At 44.2% G+C, this 27,031-nt stretch overlaps 1 protein-coding gene and 1 pseudogene across 4 annotated transcripts; one reads left to right on the top strand and one right to left on the bottom strand.

Annotated features, from left to right (window-relative positions):
* The first annotated feature begins 172 nt into the window (after positions 1–172).
* LOC115115465 (archaemetzincin-2-like) lies at positions 173–26,852 on the top strand (annotated as a pseudogene).
* LOC115115470 (monocarboxylate transporter 7-like) lies at positions 4,656–19,337 on the bottom strand. Of its 4 annotated transcripts, XM_029643954.2 has the most exons (9): positions 19,202–19,337; positions 18,809–18,888; positions 7,831–8,085; positions 7,431–7,574; positions 7,206–7,334; positions 6,025–6,984; positions 5,677–5,834; positions 5,125–5,354; positions 4,656–4,998 (listed from the first exon to the last, which is right to left on the bottom strand). In XM_029643954.2, the coding sequence occupies exons 2-8, from the start codon at positions 18,870–18,872 to the stop codon at positions 5,154–5,156; spliced, it is 1,911 nt and encodes a 636-aa protein (XP_029499814.1). In that variant the 5' UTR covers positions 18,873–18,888; positions 19,202–19,337; the 3' UTR covers positions 4,656–4,998; positions 5,125–5,153. The 4 variants fall into 4 exon arrangements, with proteins under 4 accessions (XP_029499814.1, XP_029499816.1, XP_029499815.1 ...); XM_029643956.2 differs by lacking the exons at positions 18,809–18,888; positions 19,202–19,337 and adding an exon at positions 17,464–17,794; XM_029643955.2 differs by lacking the exons at positions 18,809–18,888; positions 19,202–19,337 and adding an exon at positions 12,735–14,368.
* Positions 26,853–27,031: the final 179 nt, after the last annotated feature.

Raw genomic sequence — 27,031 nt, 5'->3', positions numbered from 1 at the left:
TCCTACTTTTTATTTCCTTCTGAGTCAGTTGCAAAGACCACACAAACAGCATTCGGGGCTAGAGTACAAACACCAGCATGTTCCATTGAAACCAATAGAGGACAACATTTTACAGTTGGTGTGCCACAGAGCTATATGGGAGAGGATTCTCCACCGAAATAATGCAAGGTGAAACATTGAGTGGTACTATTCAGCTATCCATCTCTGTGTGTGTTGTTTCCCAGGCTCCTTTAGGGAGGCAGAGGCTGAGACAGGCCAGTACGTGAGGTGGTTGAGGGACTACTGCCAGGCCTTCTATTATTGGCTGGTGGTTAAGCTGTTGCCTCCAGTGACCGTTGCTGCCACAGGCTGTGCCTTCAGGGTCAACAGCAGTTCACACAACCTACAGATCCACGCAGGTGAGAGAAACCAGCTCACGACACCGGGTCATGGGCCAGGGTTCCGCTTTGTGGGGGGTTTCTCAGGTGTTATGAGGCCCTCAACTGGCCGATGTGGGTATAAAAATAATAAATAAATGAAAGGTGGTTGTCATTGTTTCTTTCAGGGGATTTGCTGCGGTTTCTTCAGAAGAGGAAACCGTAAGATGCCTTCGGCATCATGGGCATCACCATGATAGATCTCTACCCCAAAGATTCCTGGAACTTTGTATTTGGAAAGGCCTCTCTCACTGAAGGTAATTAAACACACACACACTTGAATGTAGTTGTATTCCTATAATATGGAGGTATCCCATTGCTTGAACTGCACCAGAGCTGTAAAGAAAGTTGTTATCTGTAATACTCCCTTAAATGTAATCCTGGGGACCCCCTGGCATGGTGTGTGCATCCAGACAAAATCATCACCATTTATTCAACAACAGAGAGACTGGTGCTTTCCTTGAACTTGTTCTCACTCTAACTCTTAACATACCAGTAGGTGCTGCTTTACATGCTGACTACACTGGGCACCCAAGTGCATCCGCATGCGCTACTGCGCGCATGTTGATTTTGTCCTTCCACACCAGACGCGATCAAAAAAATAATATCTGAACCAATATATTTATTTGTGGACAGGTCTAAACACATGAAAATGTATGGACATTTAGCTAGCTAGCTTGTTGTTGCTAGCTACTTTGTCCTGGGATATAAACATTGGGTTTTTATTTCACCTGAAATGCACAAGGTCCTTTTTTTCTAGATTTTTGTAGAATTCTGACCCATTTTGAATCACACAAAATCATGTGTTCTCAGTTTGGATTAAATTATTGAATAACGTGAATGTGTACATATATTTTGCAACGCTCACACGCGCAAACACAGGCGGTGTGGTCAGCATGTTACTCAAACAAAAATGATACATTGACTGAACATTTTCTTTCTGCAGGAATGGGAGTTTTCAGCTTTGCCAGGTACGATGACAACTTCTACAGCAGGAGTTACGTGTATCAGGCCTTGTCGGGGAGACTACTCTGTGTTTAAGGGCTACTACAGCACTCCTATCACGAGCACCTTACTGCTAAGTTCCTGCAATGTTCATGCTACAACCCAGCTCAGAGTTATTGAATGGTGTCAGTTTCAGTATCAATCCCTATTGTCCTAGGGTGGCCTATTGAACATAAGTCTGATCTTTGGCCCTGTCTAGAAATGGATTGTTATTGGTTCAGTCTTATCCCCTACATTTATGCCTATCCCTCCTCTGTGTTTGGTTCCAGATGGTCACCCATGAGATAGAGCACATATTCGGGGTGAAATACTGCCAGTGGATGCAGTGTGTATACCTAGGATAGGATAAAGTAATCCTTCTCACCCCCCCCCCCCCTTAAAAGATTTAGATGCACTATTGTAAAGTGGCTGTTCCACTGGATGTCATAAGGTGAATGCACCAATTTGTAAGTCGCTCTGGATAAGAGCGTCTGCTAAATGACTTAAATGTAATGTAATGTAATGTGTCATACAGGGTTCCAACCACCTGGAGCACTCAGACCGCCAGCCCCTGGACCTTTGCCTGGTCTGCCATCGGATTCAAAATGGTTGACAGATACAAGGTAAGCACATCATTTGCATCGACTTTGATTCACTGTGTTCTGTAGCCTGGTTGCCAGTCTATTTCCCATACTACAGTGTAATGGGGGTGACTCTGGAATTGCTACAGTGCCTTCGGAAAGTATTCAGACCCCTTGGCTTTTTCCACAGTTGCAGCTTTATTCTAAAATTGATCAAATAAAATAAATCCTCAGCAATCTACACACAATACCCCATATTGACAAAGCAAAACAGGTTTTTAGAAATGTTGATAGTTAACAGTGCATGTCATAGCAAAAACCAAGCCATGAGATCGAAGAAATTGTCCATAGACCTCCGAGACAGAATTGTGTCGAAGCACAGATCTGGGGAAGGGTACCAACAAATTTCTGCAGCATTGAAGGTCCTCAAGAACACAGTGGCCTTCATCATTCTTAATCCTCCTGCTGTGTTCCTGTAAAATTGGAAGTTTTCTCTATGAAAACTGTAGTTAATTTAATCTGATTGTCACAAGGTTCCATAACTTTGTCCACACAGGGCATCTGAACACACAAAATACATTTGGATGATACATTTTGGGTGTTTTATTTAACTTTTTTACACCTGTGGTGTTCCCATTCAAAAATGACCGGTCATTAGAAATGAATGGGTGACACTACAATTAGTGTATAAAATAGAGTTCAGGCACATGCCAATTCATCAGATGGACACACTTCCTCTCCCAGACCCCCACATGCATGTGTGTTTGAGCACACACACACCTCACTCCCCTTCTTGGCTTCCATGGCAACCTCCACTGGAACCTTTCCCCAATAGAATCTTTCCTCCACGGGAACCACACCTGTTGGCATTCTCACAAACAATTGCAACATTGTTTCAATAATATATCAAACTTTTCTTGCAGCTCTGGTATATATAAAGCTTTTTTGAGGCCTTGCTCACAATTCATTTTGTGGCAGCATAATGACCAAACGATATACTGTATGTGAGGTTCTTGATCATAATCTTTGAGTCCTTGTTAAACTTACACAAAGTAGTATGTGATAAATAGCACAATATGTTTCATCTGAGTATTTGTAATAGTCAAAATAATCCATACATTATGCTTTTTTTACTCAAAAACAAGTTGTATGAGCTCAGGTCAATGAGGCCTACAGGTCATAAATAGCTAAAACAAGTTCAAAACTTGTAATGTTCACAAGAACTTAAGTTGATAAAACGATCTAACACAACATAAGGTGATAATATATATATATTAACACAGAGTTAATTAACATGAAACAAACACAACATGGGGGTTAAATGGAAGAAGTTTGGATCCAGGAAGACATTTCCTAGCTGCCTGGCCAAACTGACCAATCGAGGGTGAAGGGCCTTGGTCAGGGAGGTGACCAAGAACCTGATGGTCACTCTTGACAGTGCTCTAGAGTTCCTATGTGGAGATGGGAGATCCTTCCAGAAGCACAACCATCTCTGCAGCACTCCACCAATCTGGCCTTTATGGTAGTGGCCAGACAGAAGCCTCTCCTCAGTAAAAGGCACATGACAGCCCACTTGGAGTTTGCCAAAATGCACCTAAAGACCATGCACCATGAGAAACAAGACTCTCTGGTCTGATGAAACCAGGATTGAACTCTTTGGTCTGAATGCCAAATGTCACATCTGGAGAAAACCTGGCATCATCCCTATGGTGAAGCATGGTGGCAGCAGCATGATGGTGGCAGTATCATGCTGTGGGAATGTTTTTCAGCAGTAGAGCTGGGAGACTAGTCAGGGTTGAGGCAAAGAAGAACGGCGCAAAATACAGTGAGATCCTTGATGAAAACCTGCTCCAAAGCGCTCAGGACCACAGACTGGGGCGACGGTTCACCTTCCAACAGGACAAAGACCCTAGGCATACAGCCAAGACAACGCAGGAGTGGCTTCGGGACAAGTCTCTGAATGTCCTTGAGTGGCCCAGCCAGAGACCGGACTTGAACCCAAACATCTCTGGAGAGACCTGAAAAAAGCTGTGCAGCAATGCTGTCCATCCAACCTGACAGAGATTGAGAGGATCTGCAGAAAAGAATGCGAGAAACTCCCCAAATACAGGTGTGCCAAGCTTGTAGCATCCTACCCAAGAAGACTCAAGGTTGTAACCATTGCCAAAGGTGCTTCAACAAAGTACTGAGTAAATAGTCTGAATACTTATGTAAATGTGATATTTCAGTTTTTTTATGGGGTATTGTGTGTAGTTTGATGAGGGGGAAAAAACTATTTCATCCATTTTTGAATAAGGCTGTAACATAACAAAATGTGGGAAAAGTCAAGGGTTCTGAATACTTTCCAAACGCACTGTATATCTCGTCTCTCTCAAACCTTGCTGCGATGGATAGAGAAGGGGGGAACAGCTAGCCCTGGACAGCCCACTATCTCCTAGTCAGACTCCGAGCCCTACTGTCCCAAACCCACTCTGCCCTTCCAGACCTTCAGACAGTGGCTCAGGAGGTGTCTGGAGATTCTGGATGAAGTGAAATAATAGAATATCCAGATTTACCTCTAAATTCTAGAATGGTCACACTCAGGAAATGTATATGATTTATGAATATACACTAGGATGAGAGGAAGATCCTAGAATGTACATTTCTATTCAAAGCACTTCAATGACTTTACACATTATTGTGATATTTATTTTTTATTAGTACCAAGTGATTGCTTTGTCTAAAAAATGTAAAGTGAAGTTGAAAAAGTAATTGAATACAACATGATGTCATGGTGTTATTGTTTTTTCCCAGCTGACTTCATGTATCTACATATTGTTTGTATCCTCTCTTACAATACCATGAGCCAAAACAGTGTGTTCATGTTCATGGGCTCCCGTGTGGCGTAGCGGTCTAAGGCACTGCATTTCAGCGTCGCTACAGACACCCTGGTTCGATTTCAGGCTGTATCATAACCGGCCGTGATTGGGATTTCCTTTGTTCAGTGTGAGCCACTCTCCAGACACCCAAAACCAGATCTGAAATCACAGGATAGATAGTCCTTGGCAGTCTACATCTTTATTCAAACATTTGTCTGATTTATCTCAATCAGCACTAGTTCAACTGAGACTTCAGTTCAGACTCTTATGGGATTTCCTTCTGACCTTTGTGATGTCTTTTCATGTAGAGATTGTCATCTGTTGGCCTTTTTCAGTAACGTTTTCTGGTCCATATCAAGGTTAACTTCTAGGAAGTCCTGAGGACTGTCTCTGTCCTGGGCCTCCTTCCCCTCTCGCTGAGGTACAGGGTTCCCCGGCCCCACCTGCATGGGTTCTGGGAGGTTCTGATGCCCCCTCCTGCTGTACAACCTGGTCTCAGAGCACTTCATATTATTCTGTAAGTAAAAACCCTAACCATTTTAGCTAACCCTTCACCTAACCTTAACCACTTTAGCTAACCCTAACCTTAACCATCCTAAATCTTAACCCTAACCCTAACTCCTAGCCTAGTTAATGTTAGCGAGCTAGCTAATGTTAGCAATCTGGCCACCTAGCGAGATTTTGTAACATATCATACGTTTTGCAAATTCATAACATAAAATATGAATTGTAATTTGTACCATATCATATGATATGGATGATGAACTTCCACAAATTAATACATACCGTACGAAATGTAACATATCATAGTAAATGTAGTGTCTCGGATTTACATACAGAATAATACGAAATGCTCTGAGGCCTGGTTGTGCTGCAGCAGAGCAGGCCTCTCTTGGCTGGTCGTACCAGACCCAGGAACACAGCCCCTAGACTCATACCCACCGCACAGGAGTAGAACGCTGAGCCGTAGTTCTGAGTCAGGTCCACAAGAACACCTGAGAGAACACAATATACATTGTATATGTTAAACAAACTCATTCATTAAAATGATGCACAAATTAAGCAAGTTTGTGTTATTTTCCTTTGATGACAATGAAAATAAAACTGGTGCTACATATCAGAGAGAGCAAAAGAGATGTGACATGACAGAGGGCTGTGAAAAAGAGATTTGAATGCATCTCTTACCTCCCAGAGGTGGTCCCGCCAGCCCAGCGAAGCTTTGTATAAACACATAGACCCCCACAGCTGACGACATCCTTTCTATGCCCACCACATCCTCCTCTGCCAGCATGGGTATATGTGTCGACGACACGGTGCCTATAAAAAACCCATAGAACCCACAACACACGGCCAGGCCCCAGAACTCCCACACCAGGGTAAAGGCCACCAGCACCAGGCACAGCAGAACTACACATCCCAGCAGCACCAGGGGCTTCCTGCCTCTGAACAGCTTCCTGCCTAGCACCCAACCAATGGAGAGGCGGCCGAAGATCTCGGCAAAGGCCATGGCGGAGAGCATGTGGGCGGCGCGGTGACGCATCACGCCACGGTTCACACTCAGCTCGATGATGTAGAGCTGAGGGGCGAAGAAACCCAATGTGGCAAAAAGGCCGAAGAGAGCGTAGCAGATGAAGCTGCCTTCTCTTAACATGGAGAAGTCAAGGAGTTTCTGGGGGGATAGTGTTTGTGTCTGCTTCTCCTCCTTCTCCTCGTCCTTCTCCATCTCCTTCTTCTTGCTTCCTAAGCACCTCTGTGAAGACGCCTCCTCCTCTATCTCCTCCCCTGCCTTACTGCCGTCCTCCAGGACCTGGTGATGGGGGGACTGAACTGCAGAGTTTACAGACTCTCCAGAGCTCAGGGAGTAATGATGAGCCAGCTTGCTATCACTCTGCAGTGTGTAAGACCCATCCTTAGCATATGAACTGCCCTTAATGTACAACCTCTCCTTACTGTAGTACTCCTCCTCTGTGTTCAGAGCCTTCAGCTCTTTGTCAGCCAGTCCATCAGTTTCTGTCTCCGTGGCTGGTCCAGGTCTGATGATGATGGGTCTTAGCAGAACTCCACAGATGATGATGATGCCCTGTAGAGCTCCGATCACCACCAGGGTGTAACGCCAGCCGATACAGTCCCTCAGAGCAGAGAAGGCTGAGGAGCAGAGGGGAGAACAGAGAGGAGAGTGTTTCAAATGGTGGTCAGGGTTTGCAATCCATCCTAAAATTAAATGCGGGTTAATGTGAAATGAAAAAGCAATTGAGAGAAGTAAGATTAAGAGAATGGGAAGGTTGGTAAACTGAAATATTAGCTGTTTTTTAAGATACATTTTGCTAGCTAGTAAGCAGTGTTCAAGTCCCCTTGTGACCTTTTACCTGGGGCGAGCGCGAACACAGAGAAGGACTCTCCTGTGGAGGCGACAGCTGTGACCAGGGAGCGTCGGTGGGAGAAGTACTGGGACAGGAGAGTAATGGTGGGCAGGAAGGTCAGACAGTACCCCAGACCTGTGGAGGGAAGAGGACACAAGCACACTGGTGAAACACTGGTGGCACTGTGACAGTTGTGATGGTCAATTGTGTGTGTGTGTTTGTTTCTAATACCTGCAACGAGTCCGATGGTGATGTACATCTCGTTGATGGATTTGGTGAAGCCACTGGCGATGGTTCCTATGGATACGAGGAGTCCACCAATCATAACAACTGTCTGGAAGCCAAACCGGTTGGTCATCACAGAAGCGAGAGGAGCTGAAAGGGGACAGGTATTTCTGGTTAGCACACTTTAGAGCATCTGACCTTTTGTAGCTGAGTGTTATCACAGTGTTGTCACCTTTAAAAGTATTTATTTTGAGCTCCTGAGCCTGTCGTTCTAGCCCAGCATTGATTCAGCTTAGCACAAATCTGATTATTTCAATCAGTGCTGGGCCAGTAACAAATGCCCGCACACCCAGCAGCTCTCCAAAAACACCCCAGCCCTAGACCCTGATGCTGCCCCTAGTCTCACCAGTGAAGGCCATGACGAAGACACAGATGGAGATGATCCAAGAGACTCGGCTGTTGCTCTCCCCAAACTCCCCCATCAGGTCCTGGAGGAAGATGCCCAGGCTCTTGATGACTCCGTAGGTGAACACTTCCACCAGGAAGAAGGAGACCGCCACCACCCAGCCCCAGCCACCATCTGGTGGAGCCGTGTAGACAATAGGCCCCATGCAGCGCTTCAATCTGGACCCCCACACTGTCATGGATGGAGCATGCGATTCTGTAGGGAAGGTGGGCAATGAATCACTTTTTGAAAAGGTATAACAGTTCATTGAAAAGTAAAGTAAATGATGCTTGTAATTGGCAGGGGAGAAATGTCCCCCCACAACATTCAGAACAGGTCGATTCATCCCCCCCCAATAATTGATTTAAAATCAATCAAAATCATGTGGATGCCCTGTACCTCCTCCGCTGAGCTGCACTGTCTCTATGTCCTTCACCCACTGTCTCTATGTCCTTAAGGTAGATTAATGATGTGTAATTTCTTGTTGTAAAGAAATGTAAGTTTGTCTTTGACCATTCATTGCATTGCATTAAGATGGCACAATGAAACAACCTAGTTAAAGCAGATTATTTCACAGTGATAACTAGGATATTCTGCACTGCAGAATCTCTCAATGATGCGTGAATATGTATTCATGGATGCCAACAGAAGCCAGGCTTATCCAAATATTTCACCAATACAATCTTTTTTATTATAAAATCATTGATCGTTCATCTCTGTTTTCATAATTATCCCTAATAAATGTTATTAGTTGAATTGAATAAATGCATTCCTCATTTTACAGAGTAACTATTTGACTATCGTTTATAATTTAGTAGGTCTGTTGGTAATTGTTATATACACTATGCATAGCACATGCTTGGGCTCCACCTTGAAATCGCTGATCTGCTTGCCTCAATAAGTTAATGCTAGAACATTGGTTGCCAGGATTGGCCATTTGTAGCTACTCTCTTAATAATTGCATAACGGTGCAAGTTAGACACATGTTCATTAAATGCATACTGAGAGGTGATGCAAGGCTTGCTACCTTGACTAGATCCTCCAGAGACGTACACGGCCTGTTGCATTTATTCACATAATATTGGAATCAGATTGATAAATGTAGTTTATTATTAAATTCAACATCATTTCACCCACTGTCTCTACACCCTTCACCCACTGTCTCTACACCCTTCACCCACTGTCTCTACGCCCTTCACCCACTGTCTCTACGCCCTTCACCCACTGTCTCTACGCCCTTCACCCACTGTCTCTACACCCTTCACCCACTGTCTCTACGCCCTTCACCCACTGTCTCTACACCCTTCACCCACTGTCTCTACGCCCTTCACCCACTGTCTCTACACCCTTCACCCACTGTCTCTACACCCTTCACCCACTGTCTCTACGCCCTTCACCCACTGTCTCTACACCCTTCACCCACTGTCTCTACGCCCTTCACCCACTGTCTCTACGCCCTTCACCCACTGTCTCTACGCCTTCACCCACTGTCTCTACACCCTTCACCCACTGTCTCTACGCCCTTCACCCACTGTCTCTACGCCCTTCACCCACTGTCTCTACGCCCTTCACCCACTGTCTCTATGCCCTTCACCCACTGTCTCTACGCCCTGCACCCACTGTCTATGTGCCCCCCTCCCACTGTCTATGCGCCCCCCTCCCACTGTCTATGCGCCCCCCTCCCACTCTCTATGTGTCCCTCTCCCACTGTCTATGTGCCCCTCTCCCACTCTCTATGTGTCCCTCTCCCACTGTCTATGTGCCCCTCTCCCGCTGTCTATACGCCCCTCTGCCATTGTCTATACGCCCCTCTCCCACTGTCTATACGCCCCTCTCCCACTGTCTATACGCTCCTCTCCCACTGTCTATGTGCCCCTCTCCCACTGTCTATGTGCCCCTCTGCCATTGTCTATAGGCCCCTCTCCCACTGTCTATGTGCCCCGCTCCCGCTGTCTATACGCCCCTCTCCCACTGTCTATACGCCCCTCTCCCACTGTCTATGTGCCCCTCTCCCACTGTCTATGTGCCCCTCTCCCACTGTCTATGCGCCCCTCTCCCACTGTCTATGCGCCCCTCTCCCACTGTCTATGTGCCCCTCTCCCACTGTCTATACGCCCCTCTGCCACTGTCTATACGCCCCTCTCCCACTGTCTATACGCCCCTCTCCCACTGTCTATACGCCCCTCTCCCACTGTCTATACGCCCCTCTCCCACTGTCTATACGCCCCTCTCCCACTGTCTATACGCCCCTCTCCCACTGTCTATGTGCCCCTCTCCCGCTGTCTATACGCCTCTCTGCCATTGTCTATACGCCCCTCACCCACTGTCTATGCGCCCCTCTGCCACTGTCTATGCGCCCCTCTCCCACTGTCTATACTCCCCTCTCCCACTGTCTATACGCCCTCTCCCACTGTCCCTCTCCCACTGTCTATACGCCCCTCTCCCACTGTCTATACGCCCCTCTCCCACTGTCTATACGCCCCTCTCCAACTGTCTATACGCCCCTCTCCCACTGTCTATACGCCCCTCTCCCACTGTCTATACGCCCCCTCTCCAACTGTCTATACGCCCCTCTCCAACTGTCTATACGCCCCTCTCCAACTGTCTATACGCCCCTCTCCCACTGTCTATGCGCCCCTCTCCCACTGTCTATGCGCCCCTCTCCCACTGTCTATGCGCCCCTCTCCCACTGTCTATACGCCCCTCTCCCACTGTCTATGCGCCCCTCTCCCACTGTCTATGCGCCCCTCTGCCACTGTCTATGCGCCCCTCTCCCACTGTCTATGCGCCCCTCTCCCACTGTCTATGTGCCCCTCTCCCACTGTCTATACGCCCCTCTCCCACTGTCTATACGCCCCTCTCCCACTGTCTATACGCCCCTCTCCCACTGTCTATACGCCCCTCTCCCACTGTCTATACTCCCTTCTCCCACTGTCTACGTGCCCTTCTCCCACTGTCTACGTGCCCTTCTCCCACTGTCTACGTGCCCCTCTCCCACTGTCTACGTGCCCCTCTCCCACTGTCTACGTGCCCCTCTCCCACTGTCTATGTGCCCCTCTCCCACTGTCTATGTGCCCCTCTCCCACTGTCTATGTGCCCCTCTCCCACTGTCTATGTGCCCCTCTCCAACTGTCTATACGCCCCTCTCCCACTGTCTATACGCCCCTCTCCCACTGTCTATGCGCCCCTCTGCCACTGTCTATACGCCCCTCTCCCACTGTCTATGCGCCCCTCTCCCACTGTCTATGCGCCCCTCTCCAACTGTCTATACGCCCCTCTCCCACTGTCTATGCGCCCCTCTCCAACTGTCTATACGCCCTCTCCCACTGTCTATACGCCCCTCTCCCACTGTCTATGCGCCCCTCTGCCACTGTCTATGCGCCCCTCTCCAACTGTCTATACGCCCCTCTCCCACTGTCCATGCGCCCCTCTCCCACTGTCTATGCGCTCCTCTCCCACTGTCTATGCGCCCCTCTCCCACTGTCTATACGCCCCTCTCCCACTGTCTATACGCCCCTCTCCCACTGTCTATGCGCCCCTCTCCCACTGTCTATGCGCCCCTCTCCCACTGTCTATGCGCCCCTCTGCCACTGTCTATGCGCCCCTCTCCCACTGTCTATGCGCCCCTCTGCCACTGTCTATGCGCCCCTCTGCCACTGTCTATGCGCCCCTCTCCCACTGTCTATGCGCCCCTCTCCCACTGTCTATGCGCCCCTCTCCCACTGTCTATACGCCCCTCTCCCACTGTCTATGCGCCCCTCTCCCACTGTCTATACACCCTTCTCCCACTAATTTCAGTATGCTGCTCAGCAACCTTAGCTATGCCAGCACCTGCCCTGCAGTAAGACCGGCCTCATTCCATTTCAGAAAACACATGTATCTTCTGGAATGGAATGCGCTCCTCTCGTGGGCCCCTCCCTCTACCCTCCTTGAAAGAATAGCTTTTGCAAAAATGCCTTCTACCTCTTTTCGCAGCTTGACTCAAGTGAGCAACAAGAACATCACAAACACAAAGTTCCGAATCAGAAAGTAAGATCAGGTTAAGGTAGATTAATGATGTGTAATTTCTTGTTGTAAAGAAATGTAAGTTTGTCTTTGACCATTCATTGCATTGCATTAAGATGGCACAATGAAACAACCTAGTTAAGGCAGATTATTTCACAGTGATAACTAGGATATTCTGCACTGCAGAATCTCTCAATGATGCGTGAATATGTATTCATGGATGCCAACAGAAGCCAGGCTTATCCAAATATTTCACCAATACAATCTTTTTTATTATAAAATCATTGATCGTTCATCTCTGTTTTCATAATTATCCCTAATAAATGTTATTAGTTGAATTGAATAAATGCATTCCTCATTTTACAGAGTAACTATTTGACTATCGTTTATAATTTAGTAGGTCTGTTGGTAATTGTTATATACACTATGCATAGCACATGCTTGGGCTCCACCTTGAAATCGCTGATCTGCTTGCCTCAATAAGTTAATGCTAGAACATTGGTTGCCAGGATTGGCCATTTGTAGCTACTCTCTTAATAATTGCATAACGGTGCAAGTTAGACACATGTTCATTAAATGCATACTGAGAGGTGATGCAAGGCTTGCTACCTTGACTAGATCCTCCAGAGACGTATACGGCCTGTTGCATTTATTCACATAATATTGGAATCAGATTGATAAATGTAGTTTATTATTAAATTCAACATCATTTCTACATAATGGTTGGATCATTTCCACACCACTGACAGATGTGTCGCTATAGTAGCCGGCAGCTCGTGAGCATTCTGAGTTTGTAGACTCTGACGTGCTAGCTGAGTGTACATAAGTCTAGAATGAGGAGGCAAGAATAGCTAGCTCACCTCTACGAGTTAGCCAAACTGGCTACACGCTATGCAGCGCTCGTTTAGCTAGCCCGGTCTCGTAAATCCATGTAGGACCGGATCACAGCAGTGGGACCGGACCTTCATCAACAAGTCTGGGAAGAGAGGCAAGCAGTGCTTGACCGAGGCAGACAGAAGCAGCGGGGGGTACCCACCGAACCGCTCTCTTCAAGTAGCCTCCAGTAACTGGCGACAGATCGCTCCGGAGCCGGGTTGGATGTGGGCAGCCACCACATACGCCACGCCCAGGCAGATAAGACATTTGCTCCAACCACCCAATTCATCTACACTTCCTGCACCTCAGACCCAGCCGAGGTAGCGGCATTTACTTGGCTCATCACGCTCTAGTGACTCCTTGTGGCGGGCCGGGTACCTGCATGCTGACTATGGTCGTCAATTGAACAGTGTTTCCTCTGACACATTGGTTCAGCTGGCTTCCGGGTTAAGTGGGCGGGTGTTAAAAAAGCGCGGTTATGCGGGTCATGTTTCAGAGGACACATGACTCGACTGTTGCCTCTCCTGAGCCCCGTTTGGGGAGTTGCAGCGATGAGACAAGATCGTAATTGTATCGCAATTGGATAACACAAAATTGGGGAGAAAAATATATACTAATTTTAAAAAACTGCTGAGAACAAATACAACCTTGAGCACACAACATCCAGGGAGTGAGCACACAACATCCAGGGAGTGAGCACACAACATCCAGGGAGTGAGCACACAACATCCAGGGAGTGAGCACACAACATCCAGGGAGTGAGCACACAACATCCAGGGAGTGAGCACACAACATCCAGGGAGTGAGCACGCTCTACCACTAAGGGACATTTTAGTTGCTACAACACAAGACAGTCTCGTTAGTAGCTGTCTGCCTCTTAGACAGGTCAAGCCCGTTCTGTCAGCCAACTTCAGAGCCCAGCTACTGTCTGCCTCCTAGAAAAGGTTAAGTCCAGTCTCTGTCAGCCACCTTCAGAGCCCAGTCACTGCCTGCCTTCCAAGTTTAGTCCTGTCCAGCTACGGTCAGCCATCTTCAGAGTCCAGCTACTGTCTGACTCCTAGAAAAGCCCAGTCTCTATCAGCCATCTTCAGAGTCCAGCTACTGTCTGACTCCTAGAAAAGCCCAGTCTCTATCAGCCATTTTCAGAGTCCAGCTACTGTCTGACTCCTAGAAAAGCCCAGTCTCTATCAGCCATCTTCAGAGTCCAGCTACTGTCTGACTCCTAGAAAAGCCCAGTCTCTATCAGCCATCTTCAGAGTCCAGCTACTGTTTGACTCCTAGAAAAGCCCAGTCTCTATCAGCCATCTTCAGAGTCCAGCTACTGTCTGACTCCTAGAAAAGCCTAGTCTCTATCAGCAACCTCCTAATTTACAGTTTCAATATAGACTCTCCCCTGACAGCTGTTTGTTAGACTGAATATCAGGACTCTAAATATACTGTAAGGTATCTTTTAGCTCAGTCCCCCAAGTGTCTTCCACCTGTCAACTAGGAAAACTACAATAGTAATAGTAAATGTATGATCAACTTAGTAGATGATATCCTATGTAAATATGAATGTGCATCATTGTACTCAGTCTTCCTCTTTTGTGTCTTCTTAATATTTGCCTTGAAATAATTTCATTGCTGACGGTGACTTGTCCCCCGTCTGAAAATTGTCCCCCCCCCACCCAATATCTACACCATAATTCCCCCCTTGGATTGGAAAGAGAATAAATGTATAGTTAATAATGCAAATGTTGTTAGTAGGCTATGATATAAGGTTAATATATTGTACAAGTTGGACATATACAGTGCCTTCAGAAAGTATCCATACCCCTTGATTTATTCCTCATTTTGTTGTGTTACAACCTGAATTCAAAATTGATTCAAAAAATAATAATCTCTCCTATCTACATACAATACCACATAATGACAGTGAAAATGTTTTTTTAGAAATTTTAGCAAATTTATTGAAAATGAAATACAGAAATATCTCATTTACATAGGTATTCACACCCCTGAGTCACTTTGTAGAAACACCTTTGGCAGTAATATCAGCTGTGAATCTTTCTGGGTAACTCTCAAGAGCTTTCCACACGTGGATTGTGCAACACTTGTCCATTATCATTTTCTAAATTCTTCAAGCTCTGTCAAATTGGTTGTTGATCATTGCTAGACAACTATTTTCAGGTATTTCCATAGATGTTCAAGTAAATATAAGTCAAAACTGTAACTTGGCCACTCAGGAACATTCACTCTCTTCCTGGCAAGCAATTCCAGTGTAGATTTGGCATTGTGTTTTAGGTTATTGTCCTGCTGAAAGGTGAATTAATCTCCTAGTGTCTGGTGGAAAGCAGACTGAACAAGGTTTTACTCTAGGATTTTGCCTGTGCTTAGCTCCAATTCTTTTTTATCCTGAAAAACTCCCAAGTCCTTAACGATTTAAATTTTTAATTTTTGGTATTTTATTTTTATGCTTGAAAATATGGAGAGTGGTACTCAGTAATGGTTGTATTGGATTTTCACAACACTTTGTATTCAGGACAAAAGTGAATTGATTTGCCACATTTTTTTGCAGTATTACTTTAGTGCCTTGTTGCAAACAGTATGTATGTTTTTGGAATATTTGTATTTTGTACAGGATTGCTTCTTTTCACTTTGTCAATTAAGTTAGTATTGTGGAGTAACTACAATGTTGTTGAACCATCCTGAGTTTTCTCCCATAACAACCATTAAACTCTGTAACTGTTTTAAATGTACCATTGGCCTCACAATTGGTTTCCTTTCTCTCCGGAAATTGAGTTAGGAAGGACGGTGTCTTTTTAGTGACTGGGTTAATTGATACACCATCCAAAGGTTAATTAATAACTTCACCATTCTCAAATGGATATTCAATGTCTGCCTTTTATTTTTACCCATCTACCAATACAGTGGGGCAAAAAAGTATTTAGTCAGCCACCAATTGTGCAAGTTCTCCCCCTTAAAATGATGAGAGAGGCCTGTAATTTTCATCATAGGTACACTTCAACTATGACAGACAAAATGAGAAAAAAAATCCAGAAAATCACATTGTAGGATTTTTTATGAATTTATTTGCAAATTATGGTGGAAAATAAGTATTTGGTCACCTACAAACAAGCAAGATTTCTGGCTCTCACAGACCTGTAACTTCTTCTTTAAGAGGCTCCTCTGTCCTCCACTCGTTACCTGTATTAATGGCACCCGTTTGAACTTGTTATCAGTATAAAAGACACCAGTCCACAACCTCAAACAGTCACACTCCAAACTCCACTATGGCCAAGACCAAAGAGCTGTCAAAGGACACCAGAAACAAAATTGTAGACCTGCACCAGGCTGGGAAGACTGAATCTGCAATAGGTAAGCAGCTTGGTTTGAGGAAATCAACTGTGGGAGCAATTATTAGGAAATGGAAGACATACAAGACCACTGATAATCTCCCTCGATCTGGGGCTCCACGCAAGATCTCACCCCGTGGGGTCAAAATGATCACAAGAACGCTGAGCAAAAATCCCAGAACCACACGGGGGGACCTAGTGAATGACCTGCAGAGAGCTGGGACCAAAGTAACAAAGCCTACCATCAGTAACACACTACGCCGCTAGGGACTCAAATCCTGCAGTGCCAGACGTGTCCCCCTGCTTAAATGTAAATGTAAATGTTAAGCCAGTACGGTCCTGGAGTGGCCTAGCTAGTCTCCAGATCTCAAGCCCATAGAAAATCTTTGGAGGGAGTTGAAAGTCTGTGTTGCCCAGCAACAGCCCCAATACATCACTGCTCTAGAGGAGATCTGCATGGAGGAATGGGACAAAATACCAGCAACAGTGTGTGAAAACCTTGTGAAGACTTACAGAAAACATTTGACCTCTGTCATTGCCAACAAAGGGTATATAACAAAGTGTTGAGATAAACTTTTGTTATTGACCAAATACTTATTTTCCACCATAATTTGCAAATTAATTAATTTAAAAAATGTAAAAAAAGTCAAGGGGACTGAATGCTTTCCAAATGCACTGTAATTGTATGTGGGTTACAGAGAGGAGTTAGTCATTAAAACAATTATGCTAAACTATTATTTCAGTCTATGCAACTCATTATATGACTTGTTAAGCATATTTGTACTCCGAACATATTTAGGCTTACCATAACAAAGGGGTTGAATACTTACTGACACAAAACATTTCAGCTTTTCATTTTTAATTAATTTGTTTTTTAAAAATCGAACAAAAGTTTATTCCACTTCCACATTATAGGGTATTGTCTGTAGGCCAGTGACACAAAAAGCTCAATTGAATCAATTTTAAATGTGCAAAATGCCAAGGTGTGTGAATACTTAATGAAGGGCATGCATATGAGCATATGTGTGAACGCTCATTGTTGGCGTGGTCGTGCACGTAAAGCGGTAATTCAAGTACTGATTTCCATTTACTAGTGCTGAGTGATTAGTGCTCTTTGAGGTAGGTTTGGTGTTGGTTCATTATTCAAAATAAACACAGTTTTCGATTTTGATTATTTTTTAAACATGAAATGCATTAAAAAATATATAATTTTAAAGCTTTTTAATGGAAATTCCCAATCCTAAAATAGTTAACATTCATTAAATTGCCAAAACATTTAAAATATGAAATAGTCTCTCTCAGTTCCACATTGGGTTGACATCAATAGAAAATAGGAAATTACTATGAAATAATAAAATATTTATGTTGTGTATATTACTTAGCTGTTATTTGATGACTATTATTTTTCATTCCTTGAAAGTCATCATCACATCGCTGCTCTGGAAGTAGCTGCCAAACGGCCAGACAACGTTCTCTCTGCTCCCAATACTGTACTGTCATCTATTTAGCTAGGCTAGCCTGCAGAGCTGTCTGATTAAATCATTTGACTAGTTCTTCAAAGTACTTAAGGCATAATTTCACGATCTGTCTCTATCCATATCTTTCTTCCTTGTGTTGTGTACATTCATCTCGAATGCTATCTGTTCCTTGTATGCGTTCTGTCTGTATCTAACCTAATTTAGTAGGCGTTAAAGTGTAAGTGTATCCATCTATGTCCGAGCCGGATAAGGCGCAATGGATCATGGTCATTGTAGTTAATTACAACTTTTCTGGGCTGAACTAGGCGGAATATTTCTTTAATGAAAACTAAAACTCCCTTCAGCCCAGCGTTCAATTCTCTGGTGAATGATTTGATTTCTCTCAAGAGAAAGGGGGCTTTAGGCTCACAAAAAAACGGAACTAAATGGAATTGAAGTACAGGTAATTGAACCGATCTCGGTCGATTTGTATCAAGGACCCTAATCAATGCTACTGCGCTATTTAGCACAACGTCAATACACAACCATCATGTGTTCCCACACGCATAAACCTGCCTCACTCACCGCCTTTATTGCCAGTCCTCATATCCAGTTAGCATTGCTTATTCATTCATTGAGAAAAGGCTATCTCTGGTCAATAGCCTATGGCATTGGCAACTCATCCAACACAACTCTCGTTACTCATTCTGCAGTGCTGACTTGTCTGTCTCTGTCTTTTAATCAAAAATGTGTGTGCATAGATCTGTGTGTGTCGACAACCTATCAGCCAGAGATGGTCAAAGGAAAGACAACAGCAGATAGTACTATAGACTTGACTTAGCCTAAAGAATAATACCAATACTTGTCTTAGCTCATGATGTCATGTTATCCTACATTCTAAAGCAGGGATGGGGGTAGGGGCCACACAAGTATATATATTGTTTTGTCTTTGGAAATTGATCCACGGGACTACAAAAAGGGCCCTGTTCTAGGGCTGTCTAGAGTCTTCAGATATTTCACACCTAACCAATTTGAGTATAAACTGTAAGCTATAAGCTGTCCAAGTATTTGAATCACCAATTAATGTTAGTGAAAATAACCAAATAGAAAATAATTAACCACAATGAAAATATAACTAGATTATAACTAGGCTACGGGGGTGATTATTGGGCCCCATGAGTGAGCTATACAAGGTTTTTAATTTGGAACTGTCCAAAAAGGTAATATACTAGAACAGAGCTGTAGGCTCCTTGCCTTATTCCTTACCTTTAGTGGACTGATCTCGAAGAACCACAGGTGAATGCAAATCCCCTGGGTTGGTCTTTGACATATTGCTTCCACTTATCCTATATTTTGATGATTTAAGGAGAAGAGAGATGAGGAGAGGAATGTCCCTTTCGGAGACTCAGTTTCCAATGCTAACTTGATTTAAATCGTCCACAACTTGAATTTAAAGGTAGCACAAGTTTGTGAATGACCGCATTGCACTACCCATTGTACGGGTCTCATTCATGCTGCTGGCAACTTAGATTGTATATAACTCTATATTAGAGTATATCTAGATATATTCTTTGCCAGCTCACTTGTTGCTCCCTTTCAATCAATACTTCTCAGTCAGATACAGAATGTTTACTTCAATTAGTATTGCATAACTCTTACCTGTGCGCTGTACAGTAACCCTGTGTGCTGTTCAATTTATGTTGTGTGAAACCAGTGAACCTTACTGCTGCACTCTCTCTCTCTCTCTCTCTCTCTCTCTCTCTCACACATACACATACTCACATACACATACACACTCACACTGACACTGACAATCATGAGGCAATACAGGAGTTAAGAGGATCGGGTTACAGTCAGTCAACTCTGTCCTATATCAGTCTGCTGCAGCCCCCTCCAGCTGATAACGGTCACAGTGCAGTCTGTGTGCAGTGGGTCTGAGTAGTCCTCATCCTGTGCTGTTTTTGCACTTGACCATGATCATTTTAATATTAAATGATTCGATCCAAAGCTGCTACAAAGTGTCTCTTGGGACCTTAGGTTTGATCAGTTCTTTGTCTTGTCTTACTCTGTCACTCTCCCAGGTCTTGAACCAGAATGACAGTGGGTGTCTCCATGCTCCTATTATCTGGGACCCTGCTCTGTGGACTACTGTTCCACACAGTGAGTCAGAATGGAGTCAGGGACAGGAGCAGCACCAGGAGACCCAACTTCATCATCGTTCTGGAAGATGGTATTGGTTGGGGAGACCTGGGAGCCAACCAGCAGGCGAGTCAGAGATCAAACCAAACCCTTCATCTGGACTTGATGGGAATGAGGTACAGCTCTTGGTAGCCTGTTAACTAGCCTAACTTACATTAAGATATAACTGTCATGGATAAACGCTACAGAGAGGCTTTAATTCCAGCGCAGATGTCAAATATCTTTATTGGATCTTTTATTTTTTGTTTCAAGATTTAATTTTGTATTTTATAAACAACACAAAACATACACATACAAACGACAACATTATACAAACATCAACTACATCACACCTGCCCAGACCCACTAGCTAGCACACACCCACATCTCCAGTGCCTGCGTCACTTTAAGCCACATGGCCTCAAACTGCACCATTTTGTTTCTTTCCATAGCCCACGCACTTTACATTTTTAGATAATACAAATGCGTTAATGACGGAGGATTGGTTGATTTCCAGTTTTTAAGTATATGTTTTTTAATGATGATTGACAAGGAAAGTATCATCCTACCCATATGGTATGTCACTGCACCCTCAAATGTCATATCTTGATTATAGTGCTGATCCATTAACCGATATTTCGGTTATTTTTCCGTTTTTAAACTATTTATTTTTTGAAAGTAGGCCTAAAGTAATGTAAATAAATGATGGTTAATAAGTGATAAACAGTAACGAGCAGTCACTTCCAACATGGGACTTTTATTAATGGTTTTATTCTGTGTTGTTACCGTATTCAACCCACATATAACATTTCATGTTTAGAAAAATAATCAAAACCGAAAACATGATACCTTTTTAATAATGTAACCGAACTCCAAAAGCACTAATTGCTCAGCACTAAGTCTTGAAATATGCAGACAGAAGGATTAAAAGTACATTTACATTGTAACACTTTTGACACCCTGCTCATAACTTTGGGACTTTATAACATCCACAGAATACATGGATTATTGAGTAATTATTAGGTTTACACTTAATACATGACTCTGCCTGCCATTGTGCTGTAGAATTTGTGGATTTTGTCTCTTGTAATAAATGACTTACATTAATTTATACTGGATAAAACGTACATTTTCATTAATTGTAATCTTGTTTGTTATGTTCCAACATGCCCTCCATCTTGAGCCAGTATCAGTTCTTTTTAAGTCTTGGTTCCAAGAGTTTATATTTTTTTCTAAGATATTTTTTATTTTATTTTTATTTCACCTTTATTTAACCAGGTAGGCTAGTTGAGAACAAGTTCTCATTTACAACTGCGACCTGGCCAATATAAAGCAAAGCAGTTTGACACAAACAACAACACAGAGTTACACATGGAAAATACAAGCACACAGTCAATAACACACTAGAAAAAAAGAAAGTCTATATAGTGTGTGCAAATGGCAGATTGTCAGTTGGATAGGCTCTCTGCAAGGTTTTGTATAGTTTACCTTTCATATGTATATCATTTTCTGACTCAAATAGGATTCACTCAATATTGCTCTTTTTTGGGGGGAAATAAGTTACAAAGAAAATATCTACATTAGTCAATCCAAAAGAGTTATTTAAAGCTGTCATGTATTTCCTATTAGCAAGTCATATATGGTTTCTATGCCTTTAGTTTTCCATGTGGACCAATTTATTGGTGAAGGCACTGCATCCCGCTGCGTCACTCGGGATGCGTGCAGAGAGTTTCTTGATGAAAACCTGCTCCAGAGCGCTCAGGACCTCAGACTGGGGTGAAGGTTCACCTTTCAACAAGACAACGACCTAAGCACACAGCCAAGACAACGCAGGAGTGGCTTCGGAAAAAGTCTCTGAATTTCCTTGAGTGGCCCAGCCAGAGCCCGGACTTGAACCCGACCGAACATCTCTGGAAAGACCTGAAAAAAGCTGTGCAGAGTGATGCTCCTCATCCAACCTGACAGAGCTTGAGAGGTTCTGCAGAGAAGAATGGGAGAAACTCCCCAAATACAGGTGTGCCAAGCTTGTAGAGTCATACCCAAGAAGACTCAAGGCTGTAATCGCTGCCAAATGTGCTTCAACAAATTACTGAGTAAAAGGTATGAATACTTATGTAAATGTGATATTTCAGTTTTTTATTTAAAAATGTCTAAAAACCTGTTTTTGCTTTGTGATTATGGGCTATTCTGTGTAGATTGATGAGGGGAGCCTCTGGACCTTAGGAGGCTAACGCAGCGATACAACTCCCATGCACTCAATATTATACACACAGACAGGTAAAATATGCCCTTTAAAAATCTAAATGTGACGGGGAAAAAGATACAGCTATTTAGTAGAACACAACCCTCGTATACTGTAACTTGGGTTGCAGCTGTTGATACAGCCTACCTACTCATTGAGACAGTTGTATGTTGGTCATGGTGTGAGAAGTTTACAGGTTAGTGCAAAGGGAACATAGTTCTAAACACATGTAGCCCTGATCATTAGAACAGAAATGTCAACATGTTTTGGTAGGTGGACGTGTGGTTCATTTTCAGGACCCCATTTCAGAATATTTTTTTCTGTGTCTATGCCAACATTCTGATTCCCACGGCAAAGATGGTGTTCCGTACTCTCATGTCAGAGCAAAGCTGCCTCTAGACCAAGAATCATCAACTAGATTCAGCCGCGGGACGACTTCTTCTTGAGCAGATGGTCAGTGTGCCGGAACATAATTATAAATCATTTGTAGACTACACATTGACCGCAAGAAGCTCAAACAGATATAATGTTTGACGAAAACATAATCATTTCAAACCTTGCTTACATTTGTATTTGCGTGGGAATACTTTGGAACAGATCATTTGGGGCTGATTTGCTAGTGTTTTTACAGTATTTTATACCCAACAATTAAAAATGAAATGAACTTGTTTTTGCTTATAAAAGATAATAATACCACCTGTTGGACAAATTAGGCCACCAGTTGGACATGATGTACGACCCACTAAGGAGAGATCAGAGCTAGTCATAGAAGCACATGAGGTACGACCCACTAAGAAGTGATCAGAGCTAGTCCTAACAGGACATGAGGTACGACCCACTAATGAGTGATCAGAGCTAGTCATAGAAGGACATGAGGTATGACCCACTAAGGAGTGATCAGAGCTAGTCATAACAGGACATGAGGCATGACCCACTAAGTAGTGATCAGGGCTAGTCCTAACAGGACATGAGGCACGACCCACTAAGTAGTGATCAGGGCTAGTCATAACAGGACATGAGGCACGACCCACTAAGTAGTGATCAGGGCTAGTCATAACAGGACATGAGGCACGACCCACTAAGTAGTGATCAGGGCTAGCCATAATAGGACATGAGGCACGACCCACTAAGTAGTGATCAGGGCTAGCCATAATAGGACATGAGGTACGACCCACTAAGTAGTGATCAGGGCTAGCCATAATAGGACATGAGGCACGACCCACTAAGTAGTGATCAGGGCTAGCCATAATAGGACATGAGGCACGACCCACTAAGGAGTGATCAGAGCTAGTCATAACAGGACATGAGGCACGACCCACTAAGTAGTGATCAGGGCTAGCCATAATAGGACATGAGGAACGACCCACTAAGTAGTGATCAGAGCTAGCCATAATAGGACATGAGGCACGACCCACTAAGTAGTGATCAGGGCTAGTCATAACAGGACATGAGGCACGACCCACTAAGTAGTGATCAGAGCTAGTCATAACAGGACATGAGGCACGACCCACTAAGTAGTGATCAGGGCTAGTCATAACAGGACATGAGGCACGACCCACTAAGTAGTGATCAGGGCTAGTCATAACAGGACATGAGGCACGACCCACTAAGTAGTGATCAGGGCTAGTCATAACAGGACATGAGGCACGACCCACTAAGTAGTGATCAGGGCTAGCCATAATAGGACATGAGGCACGACCCACTAAGTAGTGATCAGAGCTAGCCATAATAGGACATGAGGCACGACCCACTAAGGAGTGATCAGGGCTAGCCATAACAGGACATGAGGTACGACCCACTAAGTAGTGATCAGGGCTAGTCATAACAGGACATGAGGCACGACCCACTAAGTAGTGATCAGAGCTAGTCATAACAGGACATGAGGTACGACCCACTAAGTAGTGATCAGGGCTAGTCATAACAGGACATGAGGCACGACCCACTAAGTAGTGATCAGGGCTAGTCATAACAGGACATGAGGCACGACCCACTAAGTAGTGATCAGGGCTAGTCATAACAGGACATGAGGTACGACCCACTAAGGAGTGATCAGGGCTAGCCATAACAGGACATGAGGCACGACCCACTAAGTAGTGATCAGGGCTAGCCATAATAGGACATGAGGTACGACCCACTAAGAATCTCTTTGTTTCTTGGGACCTAGAACAAGCATCTCTGTTTTGTCCAAGTTTAAAAGTAGAACATTTGCAGCCATCCACTTCCTTATGGGGGCGGCAGGGTAGCCTAGTGGTTAGAGCGTTGGACTAGTAACCGGGAGGTTGCAAGTTCAAACCCCTGAGCTGACAAGGTACTGCCCCTGAACAGGCAGTTAACCCACTGTTCCTAGGCCATCATTGAAAAGAAGAATTTGTTCTTAACTGACTTGCCTAGTTAAATAAAGGTAAAATATGTCTGAAACACAGGCTTCTAGCGTGGGCAATATTGGGGCTTCAACATGTTTCATCGAAATGTATAAGAGCGTCTGCTAAATGACTTAAATGTAAATGTAAATGTACAGCTGTGTGTCATCCGCATAGCAGTGAAAGTTAACATTATGTTTCCGAATGACATCACCAAGAGGTCAAATATATAGTGAAAACAATATTCACAATATTATTCCCAATATTAACAGTGTTTTCCTGTACACAGACTTCTTGTACAGTAATACCACTGATGCTTCTGGGTTGCACTGGGTTGGGTATACTCCTCTCTTGTGGGGAGTATATGACAACGCAATAAGTAGGATGAAATTGCCAATACACACTGACCTAAGACAAGTGTAGTTTGTCCCACTAATAGCTGGGTTTAATTTAATTAGACAAAGAGCTTTCTTCCAGGTTAACTTCACTTTAACCTGAGACATTTCAATGAAATTAAACACAGGAGACTTGTTTGATTCACATTCCCTTTAATTTGTGGTTTAAAATCTTAAATCAAAACTTCAAAAGAACATTAGTGTTCTCAAAGCTCCACCCTTTGGCAAATCAGTCACAAGGTAATAACAATAGGCATACTGTTTACATACATACACACACATAATATGTATGTATGTATGTATGTATGTATGTATGTATGTATGTATGTATGTACAGTGGGGAAAACAAGTGTTTGATACACTGCCGATTTTTCAGGTTTTCCAACTTACAAAGCATGTAGAGGTCTGTAATTTTTATCATAGGTACACTTCAACTGTGAGAGACGGAATCTAAAACAAAAATCCAGAAAATCACATTGTATGATTTTTAAGTAATTAATTTGCATTTTATTGCATTACATAAGTATTTGATACATCAGAAAAGCAGAACTTAATATTTGGTACAGAAATCTTTGTTTGCAATTACAGAGATCATACATTTCCTGTAGTTCTTGACCAGGTTTTCACACACTGCAGCAGGGATTTTGGCCCACTCCTCCATACAGACCTTCTCCAGATCCTTCAGGTTTCAGGGCTGTCGCTGGGCACTACAGACTTTCAGCTCCCTCCAAAGATTTTCTATTGGGTTCAGATCTGGAGACTGGCTAGGCCACTCCAGGACCTTGAGATGCTTCTTACGGAGCCACTCCTTAGTTGCCCTGGCTGTGTGTTTCGGGTCGTTGTCATGCTGGAAGACCCAGCCACGACCCATCTTCAATGCTCTTACTGAGAGAAGGAGGTTGTTGGTCAAGATCTCGCGATACATGGCCCCATCCATCCTCCCCTCAATACGGTGCAGTCGTCCTGTCCCCTTTGCAGAAAAGCATCCCCAAAGAATGATGTTTCCACCTCCATGCTTCACGGTTGGAATGGTGTTCTTGGGGTTGTACTCATCCTTCTTCTTCCTCCAAACACAGCGAGTGGAGTTTAGACCAAAAAGCTCTATTTTTGTATCATCAGACCACATGACCTTCTCCCATTCCTCCTCTGGATCATCCAGATGGTCATTGGCAAACTTCAGACGGGCCTGGACACGTGCTGGCTTGAGCAGGGGGTCCTTGCGTGCGCTGCAGGATTTTAATCCATGACAGCGTAGTGTGTTACTAATGGTTTTCTTTGAGACTGTGGTCCCAGCTCTCTTTAGGTCATTGACCAGGTCCTGCCGTGTAGTTTTGGGCTGATCCCTCACCTTCCTCATGATCATTGATGCCCCACGAGGTGAGATCTTACATGGAGCCCTTGGGTTGTGCCGTGGCGGAGATCTTTGTGGGCTATACTCGGCCTTGTCTCAGGATGGTAAGTTGGTGGTAGAAGATATCCCTCTAGTGGTGTGGGGGCTGTGCTTTGGCAAAGGGGGTGGGGTTATATCCTTCCTGTTTGGCCCTGTCTGGGGGTGTCCTCAGATGGGGCCACAGTGTCTCCTGACCCATCCTGTCTCAGCCTCCAGTATTTATGCTGCAGTAGTTTATGTGTCGGGGGGCTAGGGTCAGATTGTTATATCTGGAGTACTTCTCCTGTCCTATTCGGTGTCCTGTGTGAATTTAAGTGTGCTCTCTCTAATTCTTTCTTTCTCTCTCTCGGAGGACCTGAGCCCTAGGACCATGCCTCAGGACTACCTGACATGATGACTCCTTGCTGTCCCCAGTCCACCTGGCCGTGCTGCTGCTCCAGTTTCAACTGTTCTGCCTTATTATTATTGGACCATGCTGGTCATTTATGAACATTTCAACATCTTGGCCATGTTCTGTTGTAATCTCCACCCGGCACAGCCAGAAGAGGACTGGCCACCCCACATAGTCTGGTTCCTCTCTAGGTTTCTTCCTAGGTTTTGGCCTTTCTAGGGAGTTTTTCCTAGCCACCATGCTTCTACACCTGCATTGCTTGCTGTTTGGGGTTTTTGGCTGGGTTTCTGTACAGCACTTTGAGATATCAGCTGATGTATGAAGGGCTATATAAATAAATTTGATTTGATTTGAGCCCCAGACTGAGGGTGATTGATCGTTATCTTGAACTTCTTCCATTTTCTAATAATTGCGCCAACAGCTGTTGCCTTCTCACCAAGCTGCTTGCCTATTGTCCTGTAGCCCATCCCAGCCTTGTGCAGGTCTTCAATTTTATCCCTGATGTCCTTACACTGCGCTCTGGTCTTGGCCAT

The sequence above is a fragment of the Oncorhynchus nerka genome, linkage group LG28 (genome assembly GCF_034236695.1).
Source record: "Oncorhynchus nerka isolate Pitt River linkage group LG28, Oner_Uvic_2.0, whole genome shotgun sequence".
NCBI classification, from domain to species: Eukaryota; Metazoa; Chordata; class Actinopteri; order Salmoniformes; family Salmonidae; genus Oncorhynchus; species Oncorhynchus nerka.
The sequence above is the reverse complement of the archived record's forward strand: the minus strand, read 5'-3'. Positions and strand labels throughout refer to the sequence as shown.

What these genes read in the sequence shown, in the direction of transcription:
- LOC115115470 (XM_029643953.2), bottom strand. Translation starts at nt 8,215, where the DNA reads ATGAATCGACCTGTTCTGAATGTTGTGGGGGGACATTTCTCCCCTGCC. An exon ending in CTTCGTCATGGCCTTCACTG is followed by an intron (nt 7,575 to 7,830) that starts GTGAGACTAGGG and finishes GTCCCCTTTCAG; the next exon opens with CTCCTCTCGCTTCTGTGATG. An exon ending in GGCGGGACCACCTCTGGGAG is followed by an intron (nt 5,835 to 6,024) that starts GTAAGAGATGCA and finishes GTGTTCTCTCAG; the next exon opens with GTGTTCTTGTGGACCTGACT.